This window comes from Artemia franciscana, chromosome 20 (genome assembly GCF_032884065.1).
Source record: "Artemia franciscana chromosome 20, ASM3288406v1, whole genome shotgun sequence".
NCBI lineage: Eukaryota > Metazoa > Arthropoda > Branchiopoda > Anostraca > Artemiidae > Artemia > Artemia franciscana.
Genome location: NC_088882.1, coordinates 27,240,356 through 27,257,468, shown reverse-complemented (window position 1 = coordinate 27,257,468; position 17,113 = coordinate 27,240,356). Strand labels below are relative to the sequence as shown.

At 35.0% G+C, this 17,113-nt stretch overlaps 1 protein-coding gene across 2 annotated transcripts in view; it reads left to right on the top strand.

The window, feature by feature from the left end:
• LOC136039981 (protein flightless-1-like) overlaps positions 1–13,315 on the top strand; it is a 109,223-nt gene extending 95,908 nt beyond the window's left edge. For both annotated transcript variants that reach the window (XM_065724042.1, XM_065724041.1), the window contains 3 exons: positions 1,965–2,147; positions 7,172–7,285; positions 13,058–13,315. In XM_065724042.1, the coding sequence (XP_065580114.1) occupies positions 1,965–2,147; positions 7,172–7,285; positions 13,058–13,192 (432 nt within the window). In that variant the 3' untranslated portion in view covers positions 13,193–13,315. The remainder of the gene's footprint in view (positions 1–1,964; positions 2,148–7,171; positions 7,286–13,057) is intronic.
• Positions 13,316–17,113: the final 3,798 nt, after the last annotated feature.

Genomic DNA, 17,113 nt, shown 5'->3' with positions numbered 1-17,113 from the left:
TTCCAAAACTCTGAATACGCCCTAGTCCCGATTGATTCATAGGCTATGACCCGAGACAGACTGTCCATGAAAAAATTTAGAGATAAAGTCTTCTTTAATGAAAAATACACAGTCAAGGCCGGATCCAGGGAGGGGGCTGAGGATTCGACCCCTCTTCTCCTTCCAAATTTTTTTGAGACTCGTAAAATCGTTACAAAAATGTATATAAATTTGTTTTTATGTGTTCTTCAATTTTTTATTGTAACACCCCCACGAAAAAAAAAAATCCTGGATATGCCCTTGGCTACACTATGTTAAGTTGTTTAAGTAAATTATTGCCTTCCTGACAATTCACTTAAGAACGAAACGAACCTCTGCGCGACGATCTGGGAACTGGATGATTTTTGAGAAGGGGTTTGATACCTTTTGAATGGTTATGTAGATTGTGCCTCTATTTTGTTAGATTTTGAAAGGCGTGGAGTGTTGTTGCCTCTTTTAGAGGCACAGTTTGTCTTATACGTATTAGTGTTTAATGAGTTTTAGATTAAATACTAAGAGAGATAATGGTTTTGCATGGTTTTGTTGTGAATTAGTGATCTTTATTTGATTAATATGCTAATTTTATTTTTAGTTAAACATCAGTCAGATCTTTGTTCTTTAAGCTTGATCGGTCAGCCAAAAATTCAGAACTATATTTTACGGATCATACTTTGGTTGGCTTGGGTGCAGCAATTATGCTTTAGATAACACTCATTGTTAATCTGACCACCAAACGCCATTTTCTTAATTTGACTCATAATTGGCTCAGATTAGTTTATAATTTGGCTAAGAGTAACACCAGTGAGTAAATATGCGGGAATTGGGACCTTTGCCTCTCTCACGAATTTCAAGAATTTTAAGATTAAGCTCACATATTTTGCATAATTTGGATGCTTTCAATTTGTATATTTTGTCGTCGGTAAATTAATTGATATTTAAGTGCTTGTGCATCAGGAACAATGGACATCGTCCTTCTTTATTTAATGAGTATCTCTTTCTGTCTCTATTTGTATCTTAGATTAGTATTTCTCTTGTCTGTCATTCTTGTGTCGTGACAGTTTTTCTTTGATAGTTTTTCTTTTACTGCAGAAATTTCTCAACCCCATTAAACTACCTGGCCGAAGGGTCAGGGATTGAGATCAGCGCCACCGATTGGGACTTAATATTCTTGCGCCGCCCGAAATAAAACTTACATTTATAACAATATCTCTTTAGTTTTGTAAATGTAAATTTCCTTTCGTTTTTTCTACAGCGTTTTTATTTTTTCTTTGTTTTTTCCCATGTTGTGTTTAAGATTTTTTTTTTTTTTTAGTTTTTTTTTGCCGTTGATAAAGGCTTCCGGACACGAAACCGAAATATTTGAACTTCTGTTATTAATCTTCGCTAACAAGTTATTTATTCTTTCACTTATTTTCACTGTCTTGGTAAAGAATTTTTAATTTTTCTTATATATTTTCATTCTAATTGCAAGTGGAAAGGCAGAGTGGCATAAGAAATGGTTCATAGTTAATTTTCTTTTTAACCTGATGATTTCGGAGAGCTTTAAAGGAAGCATTCAGTCGTCAAATTTTCATTTATTTGTCTCTATTCCCCCCCCCTTTTTTTTCTTGCTATAGTTACTCTAGTTCAACATCCTAAAGGTCTAATCGAACTCAATTCTAAGCTATTCAAAAATGATTTTGTTGTGCTTTTTTTCATTGAGTTTGAGCTTTTATATAGGCCAGCTTGATCGAGCTTAATTCTGAGCTAAATGTTGTGAAATGGAATCTTTTGTAGCTGTTTTCATTAGGACTCGCGTAGTTTTTTTTTTTTTACAGAGAATAGAGTAGTTGCTAGGTTTTAGTATCAGAAGGACCTAAGAAATAATCTTAATAAAAAAATATTCATTACATTTTATATATATACATTGAATATATGTTACATTTTGAATCGTTTCAATATTATAGGAGAGTTATAGCCTTCAAATACTCAATGAAGGAGAAGAGCCCGAAAATTTTTTTTGGATCGCTTTGGGTGGCAAAAAACAACATGACACAGACGCCGACTTTATGCAATATGCAAGGCTATTTCGTTGTTCAAACGAAAAGGGATATTTCACCGTGTCTGAAAAATGCTCTGATTTTTGTCAGGTAAGATTTATTCGCTACTTCTGGTTACGCAGATCAAATGAAACATAAAAGTAATAGATAAAACTTCGAATAATGGAGAATATGCGTATAAAGGGCAATGCCTATAAAGTGTAGAACTGAACTGAAAGTCTCTTTCCTTTTTGGGTTTTCTTACACAACTCAATTTTCTTACATAATTCTGTAAAAGTGAGTTTACATAGTTTATTTATTTTACATAATTAGTTTATGTAATTGCTTAATTTAGTTAATAATTTCTTAATTAACTATAATTGATTTTTAATAAATTATTAAGTTAGTTAATTAATATTTGTTTACTTCTTTTAGATTGCTAATTTACATAACTTTCTTACATAACTCTCAACTGAAACTCTTTTAGCAAGAGGAGTTAATATTAGTCCAAACAATTTTCTTAGCTCCTGCAAGGCTTCCTCTACCATTTCTTAAAAAAGAACTAACTCTATATGCCGGCTAATATGGAGAATATTCGTATATAATTCATCTAAATTTTCGTAAAGGGGATCAAGAAAGAGTATTTTGGCTTCATAGCTGCAAATATTTGTCAGCAAAAAAAGAAGGAAATCATAATAAATAGCTAAAACATACTGGAAAATAACATAAAAAGATGAAAACTTGAAGAAGAAAAAAAAGAGAGAAACACGAAGGGCGAATATTTGAAAACACAATGTCCATAATTCCAATCAAACCGAAGATGTGTTACTGTGCCCAGATTGATACAGAAAATCCTGAGATGTCAAGCGATGCTGTCTCGGCTGAAAAACGCTATTTAAAAGAGAAAATGAGTGAATGGGTTTTTGTTAACTAGGAAATGATAGTAAATGCCGTTTTTCAGATACACGGTTGTCAGTAAATTATACATCGCCATTGAACAACAAAACTCCATGCTAGGAGCATATGGTGAGAGGAACTTTCATTCAGTATTAAATGTTTTTTTTTGCGCATTCACCCATAAGCGCCTCAAAAATCCTATTTATAAGCGTCGGTTAACAGCTTTAGCAGAGGGTGCGCACTCCTATTGTTCAATTCCATGAATATCCGCGCGCTTTGAATATGTTTATATTAGGTAAACACTCGTATCTTTATTTTTCAAATGGTCCAGCAAACTAGAAAATCCCAGCAAACTGAATGTAGATATTAAAGATATAAGCATTCTTGAGGCTGGCAGCTTGTGACGCACTTACGTCGAGGCTAGCCAACTGTACAAAAGTTCATAAGAACGTTTACTGCATAAGGTTTATGTTCTCTTTGAAAGACGCTATTTTGCGACTTACAGCTTTTTTTGTATCCAAAGGACAATATACTTAAAACCTTGAATTTATTAGATTCTGATCTTCGAAACGTTTCTGATTCATCAAAACGTTCATAGTTGCAGCGGTAGCGGGAACCTAGTAAGAGATAAACATGTCCTGTAGTATTGTACCCAAACGACAAAATACTTAAAACTTTGAATTTATTAGTGTCATATCTTCCCATTCATCGAAACAGAATCGTGATATTGCTAAGAATTTTTCTTAGATAACGATATAAAGTTCCTTCAAAAATAGAAAAATCTACATATTTCTGCATGTTCCTAACGTATTTTTCAATCTAAAAAATGGAAATGAATTTCAAAAATGTAACATATATGAATGAATGAATGAATGACTGTATTTAAAGCCATTTTTCAGGCCGTATACATACATATATAACAACAACAAAACTAAATTATGTAACAGTCGACTTTCGAATAACAAGACCCTTCCGGACAAAATTTGCCACTCCTACTATATTTATTTTCGACGTCGACTTCAAAGTTCCAAGAAGGGGTTCACGACCATCCACTCCAAGAAAGCTCCCTCTTAGCTCATTTAGCCCCTGACACCTGAAAAGAAAATGGTCTAGCCCATCAAGATCACCGCAAATTGGACAAGTATACCGCATTTCCGGGTGACACCTATTTTTCCAAATACTGTGAAGAGGGAGAAAGTTTGCTCGTACCTGCATCCAAGACCTCAGGGATTCTTTTGGAATCCCTAATTTAAAATATAACTCTTCACCATAATTTTCTTTCACTTTATAGTAAGAACTTAAGCTTTCCGACTGGCTAAGGTCATTTCACCATTTCTGAATTTCTTGGTCTTCCAGCCTTGTTTGGATCTCTGACAGAAAGACTTTTTGATCTGAGATTGGGCCCTCTCCTCCATTCCATGCCTACGATAGACCTGTGCTGTCCAGTAGTTTTTTGACATGGAAGGGCCATGACGATTTTTGTCCCAGGGTAAGTAATTCATCATACGCTGCTCTGATGAGTCTTGAGGAGGGACATTGCAGTATTTTCAGCCAAAACTTAATTAATTGGATCTGTCTATGTTTTCTCATGGAGAAAAGTCCCAAATCTCCCTTGATGAAAAGTGTGTGAGTTGTGGCGTGCAGACCTAGCATTCGTTTATAATATTGTAGCTATAGAGTTTCTAATGAATTTGCCACTTCTAGGCCCCATACTTCCCCTCCATAGTGGAGGATTGCCTTATTTTTGAGTTGAACACGTTTTTGTGCATCTTTAAGTCACCTATTCCCGTCAAATTACTGTTCCTGAACAGCGTTGCCATTGCTGCTTTTCCTCGATTTGCCATCTTCGAAATATGATTGCTCCATCTTCCGTTCGATGTTAGATGGAATCCTAAACATATTGCCTGAGACACAACCTTCACAGCTTCACCATTCAAATTAAAGCTTTCTTCATCTTTATTTCCTGTTGATTGTCTACGGCAAAAAATCATCACCTCTGTCTTTTTTGTGTTAATTTCCAGTTTCTTTTCCTCTAAATGTTCAGCTGTTAAATCTAACAGAGTTTGTAGCTCCGAATTGGATCTGGCGAACAAGGCAATATCATCGGCAAATAATAGTAATGATAATACTTTATTTCCAAGGTGTACAACTGGCGCCCACCTTTTTTCAAGGTATTCGGCAAGATCATTTATAAAAATAGCAAAAAGTTTCGGTGATAGGGTACTACCCTGTTTTACACCTTTTACATAAAAAAAAAACTCTAGATATACCGCTTCCTGATATCTTTACCACATTTCTGGTCAACCAATACATCGAGAGAAGAACCCTTAAAAAGGGTGACGGAATTCTTGTTCCTAAAAGCGTTCTAAACAGAATTATACGGTCAACATTGTCAAATGCTCTACTTAAATCAAGAAAAGCCACGTAAAACTTTCCGCTTCCCTTGCAATACTTACTAATCAATGCATTTAGAACAAACATTCGATCAGATGGTGAGTATCCTTTACGAAAACCGGCTTGCTCTTCTCTCAGAATTTGCCTCTCATCCAGCCATAATTCCAGCCTTTTGTTTAAGATTTTGTCCAAAATTTTTCCAGGACATTTTCCTAAGCTGATTGGTCGGTAATTCTCGCACAAACTTGCATCACCTTTCTTAAATAGGGGGATAACTACAGATATCTTCCAAGGATCAGGCCATTTTTTTTCTTTCATAACCAAGTTATACAACCCCAGAAGCAGAGGTAATAAAACTACTTGTAGTACATTTAAAGCCTTTGCTGGAATTCCATCTGATCCTGGCGCAGACCCACCTCTAGTTTGTTTTATGGCATCTTCTACTTCTTCCCGCTGGATTTGGCGGCAAAGGTGATAATCTTCTTCCAGTAGGGGGTATTCAGTGTGGTCACAAGAGGGGGTTCCGACTTCTTCTGCCAGTTTTTCGAAATCGGGTGGGGGCTGTTGTGTGCCAGATGCTGTACCTGCTTCTAGTTTCTCAAAGAAGGGGGGGCCACTCGTCTTCCTGCGGAATACATTTGGGAGCAGTCATTTTTTTTTATGAAACTCTTTTCCAGAATTCCCGGAAATCATTTGTCTTATAGAAATGCGCAAGTTCATTTTGTTCCCGCCATCGAAACTCTAGTTTCTTCATTTTTATCATTAGTTTATATTATTTTCTTTTACTTCTATACTGTCGGAGCAATTCCAGTTTCTCAGTTTCCTTTTTGGATTTTTTAACATATTCTAGCATGTGATGTCAATATATATGAAGTCAATATAATGAATCTCAGCGTAATGTAAAACTGAATCATAGCAAATATGTCTTCTTACACTGAAATATTTAAACTGTTAGACTGCTGAAAAATACCCTACCAGAACTTGCACAGGGAATACAAACCTTAAGACACTTCATGCTTTCGGGTCCGTAATATTATGATTTTTCCTCCTTCTTGAACTGTTAGGCCAAGCAATGCACATCGACATTTAAAAAATTGTGGGATTGGGATTGTAACCTGTGTATATGTTTCTACCGCAAAAGTTTATAAATCAAAGATTGGCTTTCGAATGATTTTTCAGCATCGGCATGAACGCAAAAATGCAATTGTTCGCCTCAAACCATCTCCAAGCTTATGCGCATCCATCAAAAAATCTCTATCTTAGTTAGCTAATACAGATTCTTGCGGGCTATTTTCATATAAACATAGAAAAATGCGGATTAGTAGCGTTACCTTTTCGGACCTTTTTAGACGGATTTTTGGCTCAAGTTTTAGATGAGGGATTTCTAATGAGAAGAAGGAAGATGGAGGGAAAATTAAGGATGAAATTGGTAGCATGAAGGATTATTGAAAAAGATAAGTAATGAAAGATAGATGAAAAGGATCTACAATGAAATAAAAATGAACCATTGTTGGGTTACATTTTATTGATAAAGAGAAAAAAGGGTAAAGGATGCGGTACTAGGTTCTCTAGTCAAAACTGATCTCAATTTCAAGACCCATCAGCCAAGAGGTGCCAAGGGGGTTTGGGGCTTGCCATCCTCTGCTTTTGCATACCCTACCTGAGGGTGTCTTCTGCACATTTTATTAATGATAGGAGACCAAAACGTTTTGCTTTTGCAAATTCAGCTGGGCCAAATGAAAAGGAAGGTGTTCTCGAATGGATGGAAAAAGCTAAATCAAATTATATTCATTCAAATGTAGCCTCTATTGTTCATCGCGGCTAACTAGGCTATTGTTTTTCAGGATGATCTTGCTGATGATGATATTATGATATTAGATAATGGCGAACAAGTTTTCTTATGGCTTGGATCCCGTTGCTCCGAAGTTGAAGTAAAATTAGCTTATAAATCTGTGCAGGTGAGACTGTATTTATTGTATTCTTCTCTAACATTTTTTTTTGTGTGGGCTATAGGTTTAACGATCGGTTTGATGTACGGTTCATTGAGAGTTTCAAAAAGATCCTCAAGATCCAAACGCAGCTAATAAATAAAAAGAAAAAAACGATTTAAGAACAGAAAAATAACAGTTTAAGAAAGATTCAAACTTGAGATCCATATACTGTTGGAATAAACCCTTACGAGCGTTTGGCTAATGGTGTTTCAAGACCCCCAGAGTAGAGTATAAATTGACTATATAAGTGTAGAATATTGACTACACAAATTCTCACAAGTCTGACCTATAGGGAAGGAGCACCAGACGATTTTTTCTGAGGGACGGGTGGTCAAAATACAAAATAAAAACATTTTAAGTTCAAATGTTACATCAGAGGCCTGGAGATCAATATTAGAGAGAAGGTACACCCCCTTCTCAATATTATCATCTAATCAATATTAGAGAGAAGGAGAGAAGAAAATATGATATTAACTATTATAGAATTTATTTACTCAGGCAGAAAGGATGGTTTACATAGGCAAGGAGTAGGACTCATGATGAATAAGGAAACTGTTCAGTCTTGCTTAGGTTTGGAAGGCATTGATAACAGATTGGTAGTTGCTCATGTTGCGACAAAAAAAAATGCAAGTTATCAGTCACAGAAGTATAAGCCCCTGTAAATCCGAGTGATGGAAATAGTAGTGACTCAGGCAGAAAGGATGGGTTTCTTAGGCAGGGAGTAGGGCTCGTGATGAATAAGGAAACTGTTTGGTCTTGCTTAGGTTTGGAAGGTATTGATAATAGATTGGTAGTTGCTCATGTTGCGACAAAAAAAATGCAAGTTATCAGTCACAGAAGTATAAGCCCCTGTAAATCCGAGTGATGGAAATAGTAGTGACTCAGGCAGAAAGGATGGGTTTCGTAGGCAGGGAGTAGGGCTCGTGATGAATAAGGAAACTGTTTGGTCTTGCTTAGGTTTGGAAGGTATTGATAATAGATTGGTAGTTGCACATGTTGCGACAAAAAAAAAAAAGAAAAAATTCAAGCAATCAATTGCAGAAGCATATGCACCTATAGAACCGAGTGATGAAATTTACTTACAGCTATAGGAACAAAGAAATAGGATTCCAGGTGGAAATACGGTATTTTTATTAGGGGATTCCGATGAAAGGTCGTTAGAAATAGAGTAGACAGATGGTATCCTCGCCTAGATAAATTCGGTGTAGGAAAAGGAAATAGTAACGGTAATAGACAGCTGCAATTCTGTTGGCACAACAATCTAGCTATAACCAATACAGTATTTGGTCATAAAATAGCCCATTTTCGTTAACATATGATGGTAAGACGGACAACTTCATTGATTAACGTTATTGTAAACCAAAGACCGACGGGGTCAATACAAGATGCTATGGTATATAGGAGTGTTGTGTTTATGTTAAAAGTAAAAATCACTATGTACAAGTGTCATGGGTTAATCTAAAACAAAAATTTATGAAGGGTAAATACCTTTCAGGAAGTTATGACGTTGGTAGACTCCAGCATGATAATTTGAGAGCCTCATTCCAGGAACAGTTGAATATTAAACTTGAGAGTTTAAAATTTGACAATGTAGAAGATGGATGGAATAATTTTAGGAAATAGCTTGTGAAGTAGCAGAAGGAGTCTTAAGGAGGAAATTTAGAAACGGAGGCTAGAAATATTAATGGAGATGCTTTAGGTTTAGTAGAGAAGGCATAGGCTAGGAATATTAATGAAAATGCTGAGGCTTGAACAAATCTATTGAGTGATAGATCCCATGAGAATAAGAGGAATATAAGGGAAGCAAACAAAGTATCAATATATGAATTAAGGAGGTGTTAAGGGGAGGCCATGGACACAATTTCTGAAGATCTGAAGGATGCAGCCAGACGGAATAATAGTAAAATAATTGCAATGGTATGCTAAAAATTAAGAGGGAATGGTCAATTAGGACTTTTCAAACAGTTCGTGGTAACGAACTGTAGTAAGGAGCGACCCGGCTCAATAGTAAACGAAACTCTAAAAAACGGATGCTAAAAGATATATCAAAAGAATCGGATTTTTATGCTGATTTTAAATATATAAGTTTCATCAAATTTAGTCTTTGTCATCAAAAGTTACGAGCCTGAGAAAATTTGCCTTATTTGGAAAATAGGGGTTAACACCCCCCTAAAAGTCATAGGATCTTAACGAAAATCACACCTTCGCATTCAGCGTATCAGAGAACCCTGTAGAAAAATTTCAAGGTCCAATCTACAAAAATATGGAATTTCGTATTTTTTGCCAGAAGACAAATCACGGGTGCGTGTTTATTTGTTTGTTTTTTTTTTGTTTTTTTTCCCAGGGGTCATCGTATCGACCAAGTGGTCCTAGAGTGTTGCAAGAGGGCTTATTCTAACGGAAATGAGAAGTTCTAGTGCCCTTTTTAAGTAACCAAAAAATTGGAGGGCACCTAGGCCCCCTCCCACGCTCATTTTTTTTCCCAAAGTCAACGGATCAAAATTTTGAGATAGCCATTTTGTTCCGCATAGTCTAAAACCATAATAACTATGTCTTTGGGGATGACCTACCCCCCACAGTCTCTGGGGGAGGGGCTGCAAGTTACAAACTTTGACCAATGTTTACATACAGTAATGGTTACTGGGAAGTGTACCGACGTTATCAGGAGGATTTTTTTGGTTTGGGTGTGGGGTTCAGGGGAGGGGGCTATATGGGAGGATCTTTCCTTGGAGGAATATTTCATGGGGGAAGAGAAATTCAATGAAAAGGGCGCAGGATTTTCTAGCATTACTATTAAAAAAAAAAAAAAACAATGAAAATATAAACATGAAAAAGTTTTTTCAATTGAAAGTAATGAGAGGCATTAAAACTTAAAACGAACAGAGATTATTATGCATATGAGGGGTTCTAAAAATACTTTAGCATAAAGAGCGAGGTATTTAGGAGGAGATAAATACTTCGCTCTTTATGCTAAACATTTTTTAAGTAATTTCAACTATTTATTCTACGGCCTTTCTGATTCAGGGGTCATTCTTAAAGAATTGGGACAAAACAAGGTTTAGTGTGAAGAGCGAGGTATTAACGAGGGGACCAACCCCCTCATATATATAATCAGAAATATAAGAATATAAAAGTTTGTTACGTAAGTTAATTCTTAAGTTACGTATATTTTTTACCAATAAAAACGTTCGTTAATAGGCCTCCTTCCCCACCCCTTATTTCTCAAAATCGTCTGATCAAAACTAAGAGAAAGCCATTTAGCCAAAAAAAGAATTAATATACAAATTTCATTTTAATAATTTATGTACGGAGAGCCAAAATCAGACATGCATTAATTCAAAAACTTTCAGAAATTAAATAAAAAAAAACAAGTTTTTTGAAATGAAAGTAAGGAGCGACATTAAAACTTAAACGAACAGAAATTACTCCGTATATGAAAGGGGCTTTTCCTCCTCGACACCTCGCTCCTTGCGCTAAAGTTTGATTCTTTCTCGCAACTCTACTTTTTAAAACAATAAAAAACTTTAGCGTAAGGAGCGGGGTGTCGAGGAGGAAAAGCCCCATTCATATACGGAGTAATTTCTGTTCGTTTCAAGTTTTAATGTCGCTCCTTACTTTCATTTCAAAAAACTTGTTTCTTTTTTATTTAATCCCAGTTAAAGATAGGAAAAGATCAACAGCTAGTGACAAGGAAAGAGTTAAAAAAGCGTTGGCGGAACATTCTGAGAATGTGCTGAACAATGTAATTGAGTTATGGGAAAAGATATAGAAAAGAATGAAAAAGTTTTTGACAATGTGGAAGTGAAGGAAGATTCATTTTGTGAAGAAGAATTAGTGACAGTACTAAAAGGATAAAAAAATAACACTCCAGGTGCCGATAATGCGGTAAATGAGTATTTTAAATATCGCGGTTGTGAAGTAGTGATAAATTACTGAAGATTCTGAATATGATTTTTGAAAAAAGGGGAAGTACCTAGTAATTTTAGGAACATTTTAATTAAGCCCTTTTAGAAGAAAGACGTTAAGAGTGAGTGTGGCAATTATAGAGGCATTAGCTTGGTTTTTGTAGAAAGCAAATTACTTAGTATGATGATAGTTTTTAAACTTAAAAATGATTTAGATAAACTTTCAAGGGAAGAACAGTGTGGCTCTAGGAAGGGAAGAGGACGCGTCGACCAAATTTTAACTCTCAGATTAATAATTGAGAAGATCTTGAATCATCAGACCCCTTTAGTTCTTAGTTTTACAGCATTATAAGAAAGCGTTTGATTCAGCCGATAGAAGAGCTTTAGCTAAGATCCTATCTTAGTATGTTAAAGATAAATAAGTTAAAGTGATTAGTCCTATCTAGGAGCATAACATTGCTCTGGTTAAGGTAGAAAATGAGGTTATTAGCTGATTTTGTATTGTATCAGGAGTTCAGCAGGGTTATGTTCTATCCCCATTCATATGACCATTTTGGCGGATGTTGTCTTAAGGAGCACGGCAAATGCTATGGAAGAGCATGGAATCAAACGGGAAGGTACAGCTCCTAAATTTAGATTAAGCTGATGATTAGAGTGTCCTATTTGAGCAGAAATGTTAGGAAAATGAACAATTTTTTGGAGTTTTGAGAACTCATGGCTTAAAAGTAGGCTTGAAAACTAATGCTAAGAAGACATAGCCTATTAGACAGGGAATAAGTGTAGAGAGGAGGATTTCCGGTAAAGAGATCATCGATCTAGTAGATAGCTCTATTTACCTAGATATTATTATTGGTAAAGATGATGGTTGTAGTGGAGGTGTTAGAAGTAGAATTGGAAATAGACAGTTGAAAATGTTTGGAGGAATAGGAAGACAAGTCTGTGAACCACAATTACAATATTGGAAGCTACAGTAATAAGAATGGTTAAGTAGGGTTCTGAAACGTGGGCGCTCTTAAAGACGGAGTAGGCTTTGCTAGAAATTTCCCAAAGGAATTATTTATGGATTCTTTTGTGTGTCCATCTGACTGACCGTATTTCAGACAGTAAGCTGTGCGAAAAAAAACGTGGTTCTATCCCATTTTCAAGGTACATAATGAGAGAAAAGTTGAGATGGCTAGGACACGCTCTGTGGATGAAGGGTTACAGATTGCAAAAGATCGTCCTTTTTGGCCAGCTATCTAGAGCCAAAAGACAAGCAGGTCGACCCCGAATTGGGTGGGAGGAAGTCGCAAGGAAGGATTTTAGGGATACTGGAGCCTCTTGGGAGGATTTTGATAAATTGGAAGTGTGCATAGTTGTGATTGCCCCAGGCCGTTTGGAGCTGCAGTGAGTTGTTAGCATCAAATATTGTTATCAAGATATGAATTAAGCCGATTGAATAAATCTGGCAGTTCATTCACTTAACCATACTAGTTTCCTTTTTCTACCTGTTCGATTCATTTAGAGACATTGCTCCAGACAGTCAATATCCCTAAAAGGGGATTAAGAAACTGTTGGGGAATCAGGGGAGGAAGTTAAAACATAAATTTTCAAGGCCCAAAATGTTTTTCATATTTTTGTAGAAAAATGCCTCGGAGTGTTCCTTCCAAAAATTCTTAAGGAGGACAATCTCTCCTTCAGACATTCCCTCCTCCTCTATCTTTGGTAAAAAATGAAAATTAAATGTCAAAAGTACAGAATTGCTTCCAAAAATTGTTACAATTAAGAGAATTTATTCCTTAGTTTCCAAAAGATTGAATGACATGTACAATTTGTCTTAATTTTTTATTTGTAGGTATATATACAGAACCTGAGGATTAAACAGCCAGAAAAACAGCGATTACTATTCTTGACAATCAAGGGAAAAGAGTCGAAGAGATTTACCAAATGCTTTCACGGATGGAGTCATTATAGATTACCACCTGTTTAATGCGTCCATATTCTCAAATTTTCTTGTGCTTGCTTTATTAGTTGATTTTAACTTCTTTGTGTACGTCTCCTCTTTTTTTTGTGTATAGGAGTTGATGATCTATTAAATTTTATCTCCAATAATGGTTTCCTTTTTTTTTTCATTGGTTGATACACACAACGATTAGTTTCTATATCTGGATCTTTGGATTTTTTTTTATTTTCACCCGTAATAATCTTTTGAGACAGCTCTTGGAACGATTTTTATGCCACCACTGGAAAAAAAATTGAAATTGGAAACAAAATGTCATAATGCAATAATAAAAACCAAAAAAAAAGAACAGAAATTGACCCTTGTCATAATGAATTATCGCCCCTTCCCTCCCCTTGATACATTTTTTACACCGATATCAGAGAAAAAATTTGACCTGCAGAAATTCAGATTGTTTTTTTAATTTTGAAAGAAAATTGGACCTTCTAATGTTGATTTCAAAGCAAGTTCATTCTTCAGTCTTTTCCGGTATGTCTTTCACAGTTGAGAAGGTTGAGAATAAAGCTGCAGAGCATATTTTCTCGTATTACCATTCGTTTTAGTAAAGAAAAATGGTACTTGCTAATTAATCACAACACTCAAGTTCATCTGAATGTGGGATCTTAGAAAACCGGTTTCATAGCCACAAAGACAAGTGACGGATGACAGAATGCATTGGACTTGCATAATTTGAGCTATATGTTTACACACTAAGGCGGGAGGTAAAGCATAGACGTTCTGCATGCAAAATATGTTAGACAATTATTGTGCATATTATGAAGCAAGAATTGTTTTCTAACTTCATGCTGTCCAAATACTTTACCCCAACCCCCCTAATGTGCAAATATATAGCCCAGATTATACAAAATCCGATGCATTCTTTCACACACCACTCGTCTTTGTGGCTGAGAAACTCGTTTTCTCAGGTCAGGTCAAAAACTTGAATATGTTTTGAATAATTAACAAATCTTGGGTGTTTACTCACCGCGTTGTTGATGTAATAAAGATTTTAAACCTTTTTAGACTGGTTCTACAAAACAAAGAAATTTCCTCGGGAGGGGGATGTGATTGATAAAAATCACCTTGCATGCTAAAATAATTTCTCTTGAGACCCTTTGCCCTGGTCTAGGGAGAGGAAATCCCCCAAATCCTTCTTTGTACACGCAGAAGTAATTTCTCGTTGCTATGATATTACAATCGTTTTGCCTTCAGTGCAGCATTTTCCGATTACAAAGCAACACTTGTTGAATAAATCAGCAAATTAACTAATTTACAACACTTTTATTAATAAAAATTCTAACATCAAAATCGGCTCCCATAGACAACTACACCTCCAAGCAGAAGCCATATCGTTTTTTGTTGTTGTTTTTTTTTGCTGATTTTCCCTATTGAAACCAAATAAAAACTTATAACCGCATTTGTATGCCTTTTTTATTAAATTCGAATACACTTTCAAAGTAAGAGTGAACAATAAACAGACATGGTTTTGGGCCTCTACCTCTTGAACTCAAAAGTTTCTGTCTTTTATAATTACCTAGTATTTATTACACAATTTGTCTGCTTTAAATGTTTCCGCAAATTTGATCCCACTCCCAAAACTGTTAATTCCTTCCCTGAAATTAATTCATTTATACATACCTGGCTATCCATTAATTTGGAGGAAACCTCGGCTCTTAGATATGCAATATCGTCCAGAAACGCCTACCTGGTAGGTAGGCTTGTGATAGAAACATCAAACGTATAACAAGTAACTCACAACAGATATATGAAAACTACTGATAAAATATGTGCCTACTGTTAGAAAAAGGACGAAAGTTATTTCTTTTTCACATGTGTCAGATTCTTAGACACACTATCAGAATTTCTTGTATTCTGTATTCTAAAGCACCATTAATTTGTCTCCTACCTTAACCGATATCTAATTTTTTCTCCAGATTTTTTTTTCAGATGTGCTGGAAATCGAAATTTTTAACCCAAAAAGGGCCAGAATGCGATCAAATAAATACTATAAGATCGTAAAATGCTTTAGGATTGTTGACAAGCTCTGCGTATATCAGATCTTGTCAGCGCAAAGTGCCAATTTCCGCCATTTTCTGCCATAAATCAGAAATTCCTATCAAAGTTGGGATAAGAAATTGTCAAGTGAAAATTCTGAGATTGTAAATTTCCTGAAAACTGTCGAGACAAAAATTAAAAAAATTAGCCGTATTTTTTTACTCGACACTAATTCTTTTAAACTTGAACAACAATTGCTCTTTACATAGATAAAAAAACGTATTCGGGAATTGCTGATAATATATTTTCATCTTATTCGCTAATACTGAACTATGTGCGCAACCCCTTATACACTTCTTTTGAGCAATGTGGCCATGCAGTGGTAAAAAGACACATGAATGCTAATGGACTTCTTAACAAAATAATGTGTCTAAAAAGTATTTTACTCTTCATGACATTTTAGATTAGAGTTGTAAAATTTCAGCTTATTCACATTTTTGACTAAAAACAAGCAAAAATAAAATGAGAAATTTAAATGAAATTAAGAGTTTTTCTCGCAGACTTAACTCTAACACAATTTTTTTTATATATTTTGGTTTTTAAGAAAAGGAACTAAAATAAATTACAAAGTGAAAGCCATGGGTGGTAAAAGTCTTATTATATTTCTGAAATCAGCATGGAGAGCTAAGTTTAGAAAGTCCTAGAATTTTATGCAAAAAACAAAATTCTGCCGAAAAAATAAGCTTTAAAAGCTACTTCACGAATATGCGTGCAGCGAAAAATTTTGAACGCGTTTTAGAATTCAGCGTAAACCTTTATTTTATAGACCCCAATTGTTGTACTTCCACCAAAGAAAAGTTCATCCTTGTTTCCTTGTGAAATTTGTAATTTGTCTCATTAGAAAAGAAATTCAGGTACTATTATAAACAAAGAATATGGATATATTAAGAATATGGGTAGATTAGTAAGAGTATGGATATATATTTGGCATATTTTAAAAGTATAGGTATACCACAAGAGTATATAATCAAAGAGCATAACGTATAAATTACTCATGCGCTTTGATTGCAATATTATTTTATATTTCAATCTTGTATTCAGAGGAGCTCAGTTTTATCAGCTTCTAAAGCACTTCGGCCAAGATTTAACCATCCTATCATTATTTTGTATAATATAAATTATAACAAGTATACTCTGCAGTTTATTTTGCTATTAACTACTTTCACTGGATCTGGGTGACATTATTTCATTAGTTTATCTTTGGCATTTAGTAACATCTTGGCTGGGAACCGTTTCGTCTTTCTTTTTCAATCTCCATATTCTTCTATAACTGCAATAGAGAATACAAAAATGATAAAAACCCAAATACTAAGCACTCGTCAGATTTTTTTTGTCTGAACCATCAAAATGATTTTTTGATTTTAACTCAAGGAAATATTTTACATTTTCTTCATAGTCGTTCCAAAATCAATTTCTTTGACTTTTAACAACAGGAAATACATGAGTATATGTTCAGTGATGCAGCCAAGGAAGAAATAGTTACTGTTCTAAGATCTCTACAAGTGACTCCAGAAAGATAAAGACCTAAGGGCAAATCAGCATGGGTAGTAATCCTAATCAAAAGCTTTTTATCATCTACAATTTCTATATTTATTTTGGATATTCTAATAAAACAGAAAAGCATTTAAAACGATTTATCTTCATTAATTGACTAGCTTAAATTCAATTAACTGGGTAGCGGAATTGAGTCATCATTTTTATTTAATCGTCATCATCGTCGTCCTCCGGGACGAAAAGCTCATTTTCTTCCAAAAAATGTGCCACTGTACGACTTAAATATTGACCAACATAGATGCCAGCACTAACAGTCACTAATACTCCAACTATTCCAAAGCGCACCTTTTCTGGTTCCTTAAA